The sequence below is a fragment of the Entamoeba invadens genome (assembly GCF_000330505.1).
Source record: "Entamoeba invadens IP1 unplaced genomic scaffold scaff_1105074725959, whole genome shotgun sequence".
Taxonomy (NCBI): domain Eukaryota; phylum Evosea; order Mastigamoebida; family Endamoebidae; genus Entamoeba; species Entamoeba invadens.
In genome coordinates, this window is record NW_004440417.1 from 66,855 (window position 1) to 82,416 (window position 15,562).

A 15,562-nucleotide genomic window follows, 5' to 3' on the forward strand; every position below is an offset into this window, starting at 1 on the left:
CATAAAATATGCAAATTTAATTAGTTTTTCAAAGAAAACTCAATGGTAAAATGAAAAAAAAATGATAAATTATTATAAACCATTAATATATAACAAAATTACTTTTTAAATAGTTTTTGTCTTTGAATTAATTTATTTTTGGAAATAATTATATTTTTTGATTGTATATTTATAATAAAAATATACTTTGTTATATAGTTTCGATAATGAATAAAAAATGCCGCGGACACGAAAATAATAGAAAGGACACCATATACACATAAAGGACGCCCTTTATAGCGGGAGGACGTCCCTAAACCACAAAGGACGTCCTTCGGCCTATATTCCCGTCCTTCGTCCCCATGTCCATCCTTTCTCTTAAGAATCATAAATGTTTAAAAATCATTAGTTAAATTATGATTTATATAATTATATAATAAAAAAAAACTTTAAAATAGTTTAATTTATTATCTTAAAAATAGTTGTTTCAAAAGATGATTATATAGTTATAGAACTATAAAAATAAACCATTTTTACTCAAATTAAAAAATCAAATGGGAGGAGTTCCAACACGACCTGTCATTTCAAATGATGTTAATCGGATGTGTTCCGACCTGACAATTTTCTTTTCAAAATATCCATCAAAAAATCAAAATGTGAGATACATATTTTATCCGTTAGCAGACTCGGACATAGCGATTTCGTATACTTCAAATTTGCGAGATGGATGGGAAGCAAAACAAGACCAAAGTGGAAATCTCTATTATACATATTTGTCTCAAACCCCACAACAAAAATACTCTTCATCGCCACCAACAAATGAATTTATTGAGGTTTGTTTATATTTACACTCAAATTATCAATTTTTTTCGCTGTTTTTGTCTTCAAATGTTGTGTCTTTCCGCCACATTTCTCATTTCTTTAGTTTTGAGTGATTGGATTGAAAATATTGGAAAGAATCAACATTTAAGTGGCAAAAACTGACAAAAAGCTCGAACAAAAAAGGCTAAAAAATAAATGGGAGGTCACTTATAACGCAACAGAAGGAAGAGTCGAGTACAGAAATAGTAACAACGAAGTCAGGTACACTCCACCAAAAAAGAATAAAATATTTGAGACAATGAGGATTGACAGGACACGTCTTGTTCATATTTACCTCAAAATGACAGACTTACTGGAAAAAAGCAAGAGGACTGAAGAAACAGATTTGAAACAAAACGACATGAAAAATGCAGAAGTCAAAACGCAAAGTGGGGAAATTTGCCCAATTTGTTACGACCAGACGTGTGACATCGTTTTGGACTGTGGTCATTCGTTTTGTGATTCGTGCTTTGCTATCTGGTGCAAGAAGTTCTCGTACTGCCCGTCTTGCAAAAAGCCGATCGACGATTGGCTCTGTCAATGTAAAAACACGCCAATGGGAATACTTGAACAAGCACTGAAGATTGTCACCGAGACATTGTAAAAATATATATTCTTTGGTTTATTACCACAACCGAAAAACATGAATGTTTACTTATCAGATGGAGGGACTTCCAATCCACCCACCTCCTCTCTAACTGGACAGACTTTTGAAATTGATGGCGAGTCTTCTTTTCCAATTAGAAAATTTTGGATGTGCAAATATGGTGTTTTCCCACTCACACTTTCAACTCTGAAGTACTTCAAGCAGAGCTCTCCTTTTGCATTGAGGTCGACAAATCTCATCGTCGTGTCTTTGACAAGCACAACACTTTTGATTGCTTGTGTATTCAATGTCGCGTTCTTCATGTAAAAGCAGACTTTGTCGCCTTGTTGTGCTCTCTCTTTAAAACTCAACAAAACCCCTTCTCGTATTTTTGTTTTGTCTTCCTCATCAGTGTGTGCGCGGTCCACCTCGATCCACTGAGTCGATTTCACCTCACCGAAGACAACATTTTTTTCCTCGGCAATGAGTGTTTTGTCGGCCATCAGTCTCAAATCAAAGAACCCATTTAATTTGGGAATTTTGCAACAGACCATCCTTTCTCCATCAGGGACTTTCCAGGTCATATAAGGTATTGGTTCCATCTCGTCGTGAACGTACAACGAGACACTAAGGTTTTTATATCGATCGGGGCGAATGACAAGAACAGTCATTTCTTTTTTGTCATCGTTTTTGTTGATAATTCTTACGTGTTGTCTTGGCACTATTTCAATGTTCATTGAGTTGTTATATAATTCATTAAGCATTTTGATTTCAGAACGAATTTGAACATTATCGTCTGGTGAATATTGCATTGGAGCACGACTATTATATTTGTTACGAAGGTCTTTCTTCTCCTCCTCCAACGCTTTGTTTTTTAGAGCTGTTGCATTCCTATTTGGAAAAGTCATCAAATGATTTTATTTGTTGTGTTATTTTAATTCTTTATTTATAGTATTTCTCTTCAATAATATATAGTTTAATTTATTAAATATTTACCATCCTGCTATAATACGTATTTTTAATTAGAAATACTATGATTATTATCATTAATTAACAACCATATAAATAAGTTACACAAACTATTTACTAATAGTTATTTTTCACTGAATGATATTAATTCAAAATACCATCGAAAACTAATCACCAACTCTCCCCAATAAAAAAAAGAAAAAATAAAATAGATGGCAACAAATCGAGGCGAACAACCCAGTTTACACCAACTAGCAAAAAATCGTTCAGACGGTATTTCTATCCTTCGTTCTTCACGTCGAACTGAATTAATGAATAAATTCCGACCCATTGATTGTCCAATAGATTCTTCACTGACTCTATCCAAAGAGGAGCCGCACTCACACACCGAGCACTCATATCCCGACACAGTCGAAAAAGCAATACGTGGCGATACATCAGCACTTCTTGCGATTCAAACGTATTTTGACAGTACACTGTACTTCCACTACTATTTCATGCAACACAACTGTTGCTCGTCTTTCCTGAAACAACTTGCGACACAACCCGACAGTTATTGTGTCGCAGTGTTAAACGCATTTCTGTCGTACACATCCTCCTCCGAGAAAATCTTCTCCGACGACTTAGTCAAAAGTGGCTTCTTTCAGCGCACCGAATATCTTTTATCCCACGGCGAAGACATTTCGAGAAGAACACTCTTCGTCCTTGGAAATCTGCTTTCGGAGTCAAAGGAAGATGCTGATTGTTTTGTCGCATCAAATCTTTGCGATAAAACGTTCGACTTATTGCGACAGTACCCGTCACCGCAATTCTTGGCGGCCGTCGTTTTCTTGTTCAAGTCTCTTATTAGAGGAAACCCTGATTTTAATAGAAAAACCCTTGAACGAATTGTCGCGTTTTTCATCGGAGTTTTGGACGGGAAGTGCTTTTCAAATGACATAGAGAATGACGTGTTGTGGGGATTTTCGTTTTTGAGCGACAACGAGAATAACAAAATATTGTTTGACAGAAATGTTATTGAGAGGATGTATGTGTACTTTGAGAAAGGAAATAAATGCCCAGAAAGTGTGATGAGATTTTTTGGAAATTTGGTCAGGCAGACGGACGACGTTCCAACATTCATGATCACCCACAACTGTTTCAAGATTTTTGAGATCATGCTGGCAGAAAGACCGGGTGATATAAGGGCAAAAAATGCGTTTTGGACACTATCGAACTTGGTGCCTTCGTTGTCGAAAGAAAACGCATATGCATTACTCAAGACAACGAAGCTCTTCCAACTCTCTTGTACTATAGTTATAACGAAAGACTATTATAGTAATGTTCTTATAGACGTCTGGTATTTCATAGGAAATATAGTTTACTATGCTGATATGGATTACACCAAATATGTAGTTGCTTTGCAACCAAATATTTTGGTTGTCGTTTTGATGTTTTTAAAAGCTCCAATTGGTGAACAAACACTGACAAGCATCTATTTAAAGTGCCTTGCAAATTTACTCAAATTGTATCAAATCAATGCCCCAAACTTCGACGAGTGTGTTGAAGAGCTTGGAATTGCAGACTTACTCGATACTCTTTCCGTTTGTGAAATCTTCTCATTTTTGTGATTAACTATTAAATTATCCAATTAACTATTAATATATTAGGAAAAACCAGATATCTCCACAATGATTCTCAAGCGCATTGACACGTGTCGTACTCTTATCACTCATCAACTTAGTCCCAATCTCCACCCGATTCTATAATTCTACTATTCATTTTATTTATAGTAATTAATAACTCATTTGTTCAGATAACAAATTCTAAAATAAACCATAATAAAACCGATTTTGAAACAATACATGAACTTTGCACTCTCGAACGAAATGATACTATAATTAAATTATAAAAAACAATTATTCCAAACCCATAGCGATGTTAAAGAAGGTCTCGACCTGTTGGTTTGTTCTGAATTTTTCAGGGAGTTTTTTGATCAATTTATTTCTTTGTGTTTTTGTGATGAACTTTTTCGATTGAATAGTTGTGGTGATTTCGCAAATGAGAGTTTTCATGATTTCTGCCAAATGGATTGCCTCCTCACAGACTCCGTCTTTTTTATTTTTTTCCTTCTCGCTTTTTCTTGGCTTTTTCTCTTCACTTTGTTTCTCGCTGGAAATCCTCCGTTCGGTCTTGACGATCTGCGAAAGACGTTCATACGCCGAAGAAGTTTGCAGAGGAGTTGTTTTTTTGAAGTCCAACGGGGGCATATTTACTTGAGGTCTATAGATAGCTCTAGGGGTGAAGTCGAGTTGTGGATATTTCTTCACGAGGGTCATAGTACCCTGGAAAGTTCTACAATGACGTACAGCGCATGCGATAGAAGCCAAACTTCGTTCGTCGAAATCACCTGAGAGGATATTAGTGTGAGGAACGGTGACGACTTTGGTCTCATTATTTTTCCATGTTGATTTTGCCAAGCGGACTAAGTATCGATTTTTCTGTGGAAACACTAATAACACTTTAGCTTTATAAATAGAACAATTATAGTAAACGGTGACCTCAGTGTTATTTTGAAACAATTGGTCCTTTCCTTTATTTGTCGTCTCAAACGTTTGTAGTTTGGTGCGTAAGACTTGCGTCTGCTTATTCAAAAAGTCCAACGACAGGGTTTGTGGCATATTCAAAGCACTCCTTTGATATGAAAGAATTAGTGATTTCTCACATTGAGTCAGTCCATATTGTGATGTAGGAAATTGAGAGACAGATCGCTCTTTACATAGACTTAACACTGCATCTGATGTAAAAAATTCTGAGATAAAATTCGTTTCTTTCACGTCTTGCCCTATCGACTGATCTAAAAAAAAGGAGTTCAGTTGACTGTTCAAGCTGTTTGACATGTGCCGGTTGAATTTCAAGTTCTTTTCTTATAAACTTAGGGTTTCCCATTTATAGATACATTTCAAAGGAAAATAAAAACCGACTTTGGATTACACCGATCGCACCACCTTCCCAGTAATTTCTTGAATTGTTTCTTTGATTGTCGTGAGGTGTTCCTTGTCCCAATTTTCTAATACAAATTTGTCTGTTCTTCCGAAGAAGAATCCGCTTTTGAAAGGGTTATTAATATAGACACAAATATGAGTTCCTTCGAGTCCGAAGTCGTAAATCTTCTCATACAAAATTCTCCACAAGAAATTTGGAGGGTCGAGCGGACTTTTCTTGTCCACTCCGATCATCTCTATCTGAGTAAATAGAATTGCATATAACCTATTTCCATCAACCTTTTTTAACCACGTCTTGTACCCATCTTCTTTGAAATACCCTCCTTCTACTTCATTTAATAAACTCCACCCAAACGAATTATACAAATTGAATTGAATGACTTGCCCAGGACAATATCGTGGCGGTCGCATTCGTTGCGTCGCTATTTGTCCAAAACTGAGCCCATTCAATCCATCACTCACACTCTTAAAGAAGCCAACTATCCCATCTATAGGCTTCACTACTATCCCAGCTGCTCCTACTACTATCCCCCCCATAAACCCAGCGGGAGCTAACGTTTTCCTCTTCGCTCCTACAATATCAGTCAACCCTACAGATGTGTTCCATAACCCTTTCACACTCCGAACGACAGAGGTCCCCAAATTCTTCGCACCATCTAAAACAGAATACTCAAAGGTACTTCGCTGGGCTTCAACTAACTCACTCGGAATGATCTTCTCCTTCACTGTCTCAGATGGATCTGAAAAAGAACTCATATTGTTTTCTCGAGAGAAAAAACAGGCGATTTCATGACGGACGTCGGAAGGTAATTCATTCATGGCACTCAGGTGGAACTCGTCTGTGCTTTCTATGTTGTCATAATTTGTGCCAACAGCACGGAACCCCAGAAGTCGCGTCACAAAAGTCCATTTCATGTCCTCCAAATCACAAAAGAGTTTCTCTGCTACTCGTGCGAGTAAAGTGCTCTTTGATAAATAGACTGATTTGTGCACAGTCTTTGCGATGTATATTGGTATTCGGTCGACGTCCATCCGTGCGATGCTTGAGACTATTTGAAGGATATTTGAATGATCTGAAAATGTTGAATTTCCTCGATGAATTGTCATATTAATATCTATAGAGTTTATTACGGCATTTTCAATCACAACTCTCGTATCTTTATATGTCCTCTTATTCTCACCTTCAAAGATAATTAAAGGGGAATACTCATTATACGTTTGGACAAGATCATTGAGGACATCCATTTCTATAAGAACTTCAAGTGGTCGGAGTGTGAATGTCAGATGGGAGACGTAGAGGACTTTCGATATCGCAGATAAGTTTGGGATAGTCAAAAGAATGCCGAAATGGAAGAACGTTTGATGCGTGTCATAAATCCACTCAAGTGGTCGGGGTGAAATGATGACGGGAGATTGCGTTATGTCGAAACGTTGGAAGTCAAGTTGGATATAATCAAATTGAAATTCAAAGCCAACGTGTTTGTCTAATTTGACAACTTCAGATTTGATACCTGTGATCGTTAAAGATAACTCTTCCACAGCAGCCTTTCGGAAAAGTGAGATATTCAGTGTTGGTAATAACACTGAGAGAGTTAACTGAATCTCCTCTGCACTTTTCTCTTCAGCACCTATAACGATATGGGTGGAGTCTTCCCCTGCCTCTACATAGACATATACTATACTATTATTAATAGTTGTTTTATAGTAACTTTCTAATTTAAGAGGATCAACAAGAACACCACATATCTCCAATTCTCGTCGTTCCGTTGGGTCTGCCCATCCAAAGGGGATGTTAGTTTGTCCTCTTGACTTGAAAATAGTTTTACTACCGACCTGTTTAAAGTCGACTTCGAACGTTGTTAAATTTTCGATACGAAGAAACGCCTTTTCACACCCATAAAAAGTGGTAATGAATGTACCACTCTCCTCTATTGTCTTAATAGAGAAAATTTGGTTGCCACAGTAAGTGTATAAAATGATCTGGAATTCGTCTACTTTATCAAAGAGGATTTTCGTCTGTTTTGGCACGGATTTTTCATAGAAATTGTGAAGGGCGATATAAGCAGCTTTGAAGTGAAGACATTTTTGACTCTTTTCTTTAACTATTACATTACCATTCAATACTATAACTTCATTAGTTTCGTTTTTCAAAAGAAATCTCGGTTTAATTTCTAAACACTTCGCATTTGTCATTTCTTCGTTTTTCTCTTCACTTTTTTTCTCAAAATTTTGCTCGTAAAACGCAGACACTTTCAGGAAAATTTCTTCACCATCAATTGTGACATTCTGTGATTCTTTCAGTGAAAAAACATTCCTCTCATTACTTTGGCCCACTTTCTCTAACCCGATTACCCGATCCAAAAACGTGATTTTTTCATCAAATAGTTTTGGGTCTGGTGCAAATACACGCCACGTGTCATCTTTATCCACTCGTCCCTCATATTTCACCACTTTTGGAGTCTCCGAACTATTTTTCAAGTAAAATGGACTCTCCAAAATTATTTTGTTATTCTCATGACTTTGCCGAAAAAAATGTTTTCCAATGAGAAGGGGAGGAAGTTGTGTCATAGAAGACGAAAAGTGCAAAATCTCAGACTTCTTTTCTGACTCAAAAAAAGAAAAATTTGGGTCGCATGAAAGTACCTCAATGAAGTAGCAAATCTCGTCGTCGGGAGGCGAAATTGTTAAACTGCCACGACTAAAGGCGTGAATAGTAAGTACTTCTGACTCACTATATCTCGGGTCAAATGATGTCTTTGTGAGAAATGAGGTATCAGAAAAACGATATGAATCTGAGTTCTTGACCAGTATTGATTGATTCTGTGATATAGGCCGTGTCGGCAAAGGTTTATTTGGTGCTTTGAAAGTAGCGATTTTTCTTGGGACTGTTCTATTTCGTTTATTTTTGTCCTCGATACCAACATTACTCTTTTTTGGATGTAAATTTGCCCCATTGACAGGTTTCTTGATATCTTTAGTGCTCTTTCGGTTTTCCCTCTCATTCATCACTCTCTTTTCAATCTCGTTCTGATATTTAAAGCACGTGATTTTGATCTCCAAAGGTGTTCTATTAATGACCGTGAATGGTGGTTTAAATTGGACAACCAACGGCGTGATATATTCATTCCCGCACTTCAAGCCTTCCTGTCCTTTAAATTCTATCATGAAGAAGTTGTTTAATTGAAGGGGTTGTGTCACCGTATATCCGCATTGCTTCTCACTTGAAAGCAAAGTAAAGTCTTGTGAATATTTCGCCTTCTTGTTCTTATTCTCCACAACAAACTCAAACCGTGCCATCCCCATTTTCACGTCAAACCCCGATCTCTTGTTCTTTTCCAAATTCAGAAATTGAGTGCCCCACCAGACTCTTAGACTCGCATGTGTCGTATTCACAAATATGACTGGGGCACATATCTTGACTCTTTGGTATTTATTAAACGCTTTCATCTTCACTATGACGCACCCAACACTTCTGTTGTCGTGCGTCACAATAAATGCTTTTTTCAGTGTCCGCCCTTCTGAAATGTTTTCTATAGAAATGACATCGTAGTTTCCGATTTGCAATTGGACGCATCGTTCGTGGATCATCGAAATCTCCTTCGCTTCCCCATTGAGTACTACGACCTCCTGTTCTTTATAAAAGAGTCTGACTCGATCTCCAGACGAATTGTGGATGGTGCACTTCCCTTTGTTGTTATAAAATTCCGAATTCAGTGATTGCGACCAACTCTTTACAATATCGTTAGCAACACTAACAACTTCCGGTGTAATGTTAATAACAAGGAAATTGTCTGGAGAGATGTCGAGGGCACAATAAGGGAATTCTCCATTAAAAAATACATTAAAAGGTTCTATCAAAGGTTCTTTAATCCACACTTGATGTGTTGTGTTGACATATTCTAAACTACTTTGAAGGATTTTACAAGTCATTGTAGTGTTTTCTATTTCCCCTTCGATACTTTGACTTGTTAAGAAGAAACATGGCGTCGTTTCTATTGATTTCCCCTTCGATGACACTTCCTCGGAGAACAGTGTTAATCGCATGTCTCGCATACTTAAAGCCACTTTCATGTCTGGAAGAGTCCATTTGGAATGTGTTGAAGGGGTCTTGCGAATTGGTTGCTCTTGGATCTCAAGACCTTTCTGAACGGATTTGGGTACTTCAACTTTCTTTAACACCGCCTGAGACGTATTTGTATGAAAGACTTGAAACTTTTGAATACACGCGTGTAACTCAGTAAACAGTTTTAAAGTGTTCTCGATATCGCGATTAGAAACTCGCCCTTGAGCGTCTGAAAGTGCAAAATTGGCGGCAAGTGCACTTCTCTTGAAATTGAGGGAGACACTCATCAACTTGATTAACGCGATATCCATCATCTGATCTCTTCCATTCATCTCAGAAGTCAGTAAAGTGTCTTTCACTAAAACAGCCAATGAATCGACCTTCTGATTTTGCACGTTGAGAATCCCTTCGAAATTTGCAGAGAGACGAAGTTTGTTCCCACTGTAATTCTTGAAGACCAAACTTGAATTTTCGCAGCGGAAATTGTAATTTTTGGCATCGAGTGGAGCGTCAACGGGTGTCGCGAATTCTGCACTTTTTTCAAGGGAAAGAGAAGTCGTATGGGTTGTCGCATCGCGTTGTATCGCAAACAGACGAGTAAGTGTGGGTTCAAAGGACGAAATGACTGAATTGAGAAATTCAGGGACTAATTGTAACGTCAATGAATTACAGAAGATCTCACACGTTGAATTTTTCTTATGGGAATACGTCACATCTAAACACTTTGTATTGTCGCCTGATGTCACACATTCGGAACAATTATTGAGATCTGTGAGTTTCAATGAATCCACTGAGAGTCGAGTTGTTTGTGAAACGTTTGAATATTCATATGAAAATGTCATTAAAGTAATGCGCGCAGAATTTAACGTGAGACTAATACCTTTTGTTTTTATCTTAACGCGAATACGTTGTGTCATTTTTTTATTGTCTTGGTTTCCTTTTGACTTGACTTCAGTAAATTTCTTCATAATTCGATTCAATTTGTTTCTGCTCCAAAACTTATTTTTTTGATTAGTTTCGTAATCGTAGTTATTTATTAGTACTTTATAATTAATTTATAAAAAAGTGTTAATAATTATTTAATATGTCAAAATAAAACAAATTAAAAACTGTTTGAATTATTAAATTATTATTATAAATTTATTATAATTATATTACAAATTGTTATCAAATTATATTCATAATAACATAAATTATATTTATAAAGAAATACACCAACAATACAATTATAAATATAATTACAAATAAATTATAATATTGATAATATTTGTGGTTTCCATTTTTACAATAGTTTTTAATAATAATTTTATATTGTATTATCTTTGATTATCGTTTATCATATAAAAAGTTAAATAAATAATATTTTAATAGTTAGTGCAATACCAAATCAATAACAAGATGTCAATCCAAATATGAACGAGTTTGAACTAGTAAATAAATCGTTAATGAGATTTGTCCATGTGGCGAACTAAATATAAAGAAAATGATCATTTTAAATATCAGGAAATGGGAGAAGAAGGAGAAGTACAAGCACTTGTCGTAGACAATGGATCTGGTATGTGCAAGGCCGGTTTTGCTGGTGATGACGCCCCAAGAGCTGTCTTCCCATCAATTGTTGGCAGACCAAAACAAGTCTCAGTCATGGCTGGTATGGGCAACAAGGACACCTATGTTGGAGATGAAGCCCAATCAAAGAGAGGTATTTTGACTTTGAAATACCCAATTGAGCACGGTATTGTCAACAACTGGGACGATATGGAGAAGATCTGGCACCACACTTTCTACAACGAGCTCAGAATTGCACCAGAAGAGCACCCAGTCCTTTTGACTGAAGCCCCAATGAACCCAAAGGCTAACAGAGAAAAGATGACACAAATCATGTTCGAGACTTTCAACGTCCCAGCCATGTACGTTGGAATTCAAGCTGTCCTTTCATTGTATGCCTCTGGTAGAACCACTGGTATTGTCATGGATTCTGGTGATGGTGTTTCTCACTGTGTCCCAATCTATGAAGGTTTCTCACTCCCACACGCCATCCTCAGAATTGATCTTGCTGGTCGTGATCTCACTGACTACCTCATGAAGATCTTGACTGAAAGAGGTTATGCTTTCACCACAACTGCTGAAAGAGAGATTGTCAGAGACATCAAAGAGAAGCTCTGCTATGTTGCTCTTGACTTCAACGAAGAGATGCAAAAGGCTGCCTCATCATCAGAACTCGAGAAATCATACGAACTTCCAGATGGTCAAGTCATCACCATCGGAAACGAGAGATTCAGATGCCCAGAAGCACTCTTCCAGCCATCATTCCTTGGTATGGAAGCATCAGGTATCCACGAGACCACTTACAACTCAATCATGAAGTGTGATGTCGATATCAGAAAGGACTTGTACGGAAACATCGTCTTGTCTGGTGGAACCTCTATGTACCCAGGCATCAACGACAGACTTGAGAAGGAGATGGTTGCCCTTGCGCCACCAACAATGAAGATCAAGGTCATTGCACCACCAGAGAGAAAGTACTCTGTCTGGATTGGAGGCTCAATTCTTGCCTCATTGTCCACTTTCCAAAACATGTGGATCACCAAGGAAGAGTACGACGAGTCTGGACCAGCCATCGTCCACAGAAAGTGCTTCTAAACAATTTCAATTTTGGCTTTTTTATGTATTTTTTAATATACAATTTATTATGTAAAAAGTAATACTTAAAAGTTATTATCTTATACATTAGTTTTATTTATTAATATATTAATAAAAAAACGTTTTTAATTTTTAATATCTTAAATTAATTATAAATTAAAAAAAAGTTAAAAACATTATTTTTAAAACAAAATATATAAAAGTTATCTGTTATGTTTTTGTTATAAAAATGAAATATCATTATTATCAAGTCATTCTTTTAACCGTGCAACTTTGACGTGTCAGTGTAACTTTGTTTATAGTATAATTATAATAAGAAAATATATGTTTTTTTAAATAAAACAAGAAAACACAAACAAATTTCTGTAAAACCAGAGGTTTCCATAATCACAATGCAATTACCCACGTCACCATTTTATAACCAAAATGTTCATTTTCTCTTATAAATTCGTACGTTATAATACCACATTTTCGGCAATAATTATTTTGGAAACCTCTGTGTAAAACTATTACTCTAATTAAAATATTATAACTAAACTATAATTAAAGTTGCACAATTTTTCTCAATTAGTTTTTTGAATTGCACTATTCAACAGTCTTTTGTTTACCGAAATTTTGAGGCGAGAAAATCTTTGAATCACGTGAGGTAATTTGTCTCATTATTTTCGTTTTATTCAAGTGATGTTTAACATTTGCGCCACCCACGTTCAATTAACAAAACTGGCTTTATTCGTTCTGTATGACAATTGGAAATTCTGGATTTTAATGTTTTTCATTAGAACAAGCAGTTGAACTTATCATTTAAATATCGAGTTATCTTTTATGTTGATTTATAACCTAATTCAACTTTTTGTTATTGTTTTTGTTATTGTTGAAAAATAGAGTTTCACCTTTGTTGTGAGTAAAAAACAAAGAAAAAATAAAGTTGCACATTTGTTCGGAATGACTTTAATCATAAAATTAGAATATAAAAAACTGTTTAAAATTAAATAATATTAATTATGTTTTTTAATTTATTTACAAACAAAAATGCATTTGCCGGGACTCGAACCCGGATCTCCACCTTGGAAGGGTGGAATTCTGCCCTTAGACCACAAATGCTCAACAAATATCCATCCTTTAATTATAAAATTTTATTTATTATTTTAAATAAAATAATAATATTAATAACAAACAAAGTTAATAATCAAGTTAATTATTTGCTGAAATTATTCAAATTTTATGGTTTGATCAATGCCAAATTCCATCACTTTGTTTTAAATTGTAATAATTTTATTCATTTTTTAATACTTGTTTTTTGTTAGTAATCAGAATGCTTTTGCACTTTTATTTGTTGCTAACAACACACACTATAAAGTATGCTGTGATGACAATGGAAATATTTATATACTTACATATTGTTTTGATAATGTTGTAAAATATATTTTAATGTTTCTATTAATTCGAGTTAAAAATAATTTAAATTATATAAATTAAAAAATAAAAGAGTTTTTTAATTATAAAATGAAATTATTCGTGTTATTAATTTCATTTAAAAACTATCTTTTAGTAACATTTATTATTTAACTCGCCAACAACCCAACACTTCTGTTTTTTACAGTTTTTAAAAAATATGTCCCAAAACTATTTAAATAATTTGGATTAAATATTAGGTGAATATCCCCGAAAAACACATTAAACCAGTAATAACAAACAGAAATATTCATAATAAAATAATCAAGAATAAATTTAAAATAAATACCAAAAAACATGTTTTGTAAATAAAAAAACAAAAAAGCAAAATACAATAAAAAATACCACAAAAAAATCAACTAAAAATCAACAAAAAAGTCAACAAAAAAAAATAAAACTAAATAAATAATACTAAAAAAATAATACTTATTATGATTACTTTACTTACTTGTCATCAACTATTTTACTTCATTCCGATTTGCAATTATTTTTTCTCCATTCCCCTATTTCTTTTAACAAATCCAAGTTTGTTATATTAGAACAGTTGTCACAAACGCATTGATAATGAAAAGAACACACATGTTTATCACACTTGCAACATCTTCTCTTAAAGTTGCTTGCCGATACTCCATGTTCTTTTAAATCCAGACAAATTCTGCATTCAGATCTTCCTTTTTTGTTTCTTTTTTCTTTATTTTTTCAACGATCGCGCTTTGTTCTGTCATTGAAAATAATTCTTTATCAATATCAAGATACTCAACTATAGCTTGTCTAGTTGAATAACAATTTGTCTTTCGCAATCTATTGATGGCGTTATCTTTTCCGAGAAGTTTGGAAAGTGTTATGACAAAATTCCACTTTGGATACTTCTTTTTCATTTTGTCAATATTACTTACACCATTGTCTCCACATTTGTTAAGTACAAACAGAATGTAACTATTATGGAGAGCCAAATCAATAATGTGATAGAAAAAAGCCAAAGGCCAACGTCTTGAGGGACGCTTACAACAATGACTCTTCATACTTTGGTCTGCTTGGTCTACTCCACACATGTATTTGTTGTACCTAAGGATCGATTGGAACTTTCCCGTTTCAGAGTGGTCGGTACTTTTTTTAACTACAGATTCTTGGTGAGATGTAACTGACGTTAAAAGAATAACATTCCTATTCTTTTCTGCAAAGGAAACCAACCGAATGGTTCGTGTACTTCCTTTTATATATCATCTTCTCAAGTACCTTTTGTTTGATTAGAGAAGGTGTACAAAATTTTCGAGACTTTGTAATGTCTAATTTTGATTCACTTGGCACAAATTTCCTGTTTATGTTGACTGTTCCATTTAAATAAATGTCATATTCAAGAAGTTTGGTGCACAACTTTTCACTTGTAAAAAACCTATCAACATTTAGCGTTGATTCAATTGGATGTTTAACTTGTAATTTTTTAAGTAATTCAATCACGACAAGTCCTCCGATATCACGTACAGGTTCTCCATTGTTTGATCCTCTATAAAAAAACGAATTTAAAACAAGGTTGGTTGTAGAGTCTGCTAACAAAAAAATTTCATACCATATTTACCCGGCTTCGATGGCATGAAAGTTTTGTTACAATAATTACCATAATAATTGTATAATTTTTCATCAATTGATAATTCAGAACTCAACGGTAAAGTTCTGGATAAATACTGACCAAATTTTCATTGAATGCATCATATATTATTTTAATATATGAAAAGTTATCCGAGTCGTTTTTATCTTCTGGATAAATAGAGTTTGCAGGATTTGATATTTCATATTTATTTGTATCACTGTCTTGTGTTATAGTGTCTACCACATTGGTGTTATTTATATGTTGAATTCTGATAATTGGATCTAATGAACTCGTGTTTCTTATGGGGACTGTTGAAGTTGAACCGACTACTTGTTGAAAAGGCAAAGGATACACAAGTGGTCTTATTGGTTGTAATCGAAGTTGTGTGGTTAAGTTAGTAATATGTCTTGTTGGTGTCTGTTGTTGTGAAACGATTGAGA

At 34.8% G+C, this 15,562-nt stretch overlaps 6 protein-coding genes across 6 annotated transcripts; 3 read left to right on the plus strand and 3 right to left on the minus strand.

The window, feature by feature from the left end:
* Positions 1-533: 533 nt before the first annotated feature.
* On the plus strand, positions 534-1,444 carry EIN_504830 (hypothetical protein; the record flags this gene model as incomplete). Its single annotated transcript, XM_004257020.1, has 2 exons — positions 534-812; positions 971-1,444. The coding sequence occupies 2 exons, from the start codon at positions 534-536 to the stop codon at positions 1,442-1,444; spliced, it is 753 nt and encodes a 250-aa protein (XP_004257068.1).
* Positions 1,445-1,491: 47 nt separating this feature from the next.
* Positions 1,492-2,334, minus strand: EIN_504840 (hypothetical protein; the record flags this gene model as incomplete). The annotated part of the gene is made up of 1 exon (XM_004257021.1): positions 1,492-2,334. The coding sequence occupies one exon, from the start codon at positions 2,332-2,334 to the stop codon at positions 1,492-1,494; it is 843 nt and encodes a 280-aa protein (XP_004257069.1).
* Positions 2,335-2,607: 273 nt separating this feature from the next.
* Positions 2,608-4,005, plus strand: EIN_504850 (importin subunit alpha-2, putative; the record flags this gene model as incomplete). Its single annotated transcript, XM_004257022.1, has 1 exon — positions 2,608-4,005. One exon carries the CDS (start codon positions 2,608-2,610, stop codon positions 4,003-4,005), a length of 1,398 nt encoding a protein of 465 aa, XP_004257070.1.
* A 288-nt stretch (positions 4,006-4,293) lies between these two features.
* On the minus strand, positions 4,294-5,274 carry EIN_504860 (hypothetical protein; the record flags this gene model as incomplete). Its single annotated transcript, XM_004257023.1, has 1 exon — positions 4,294-5,274. One exon carries the CDS (start codon positions 5,272-5,274, stop codon positions 4,294-4,296), a length of 981 nt encoding a protein of 326 aa, XP_004257071.1.
* A 90-nt stretch (positions 5,275-5,364) lies between these two features.
* Positions 5,365-10,359, minus strand: EIN_504870 (hypothetical protein; the record flags this gene model as incomplete). Its single annotated transcript, XM_004257024.1, has 1 exon — positions 5,365-10,359. One exon carries the CDS (start codon positions 10,357-10,359, stop codon positions 5,365-5,367), a length of 4,995 nt encoding a protein of 1,664 aa, XP_004257072.1.
* A 541-nt stretch (positions 10,360-10,900) lies between these two features.
* On the plus strand, positions 10,901-12,082 carry EIN_504880 (actin, putative; the record flags this gene model as incomplete). Its single annotated transcript, XM_004257025.1, has 1 exon — positions 10,901-12,082. One exon carries the CDS (start codon positions 10,901-10,903, stop codon positions 12,080-12,082), a length of 1,182 nt encoding a protein of 393 aa, XP_004257073.1.
* Between the last annotated feature and the right edge of the window lie 3,480 nt (positions 12,083-15,562).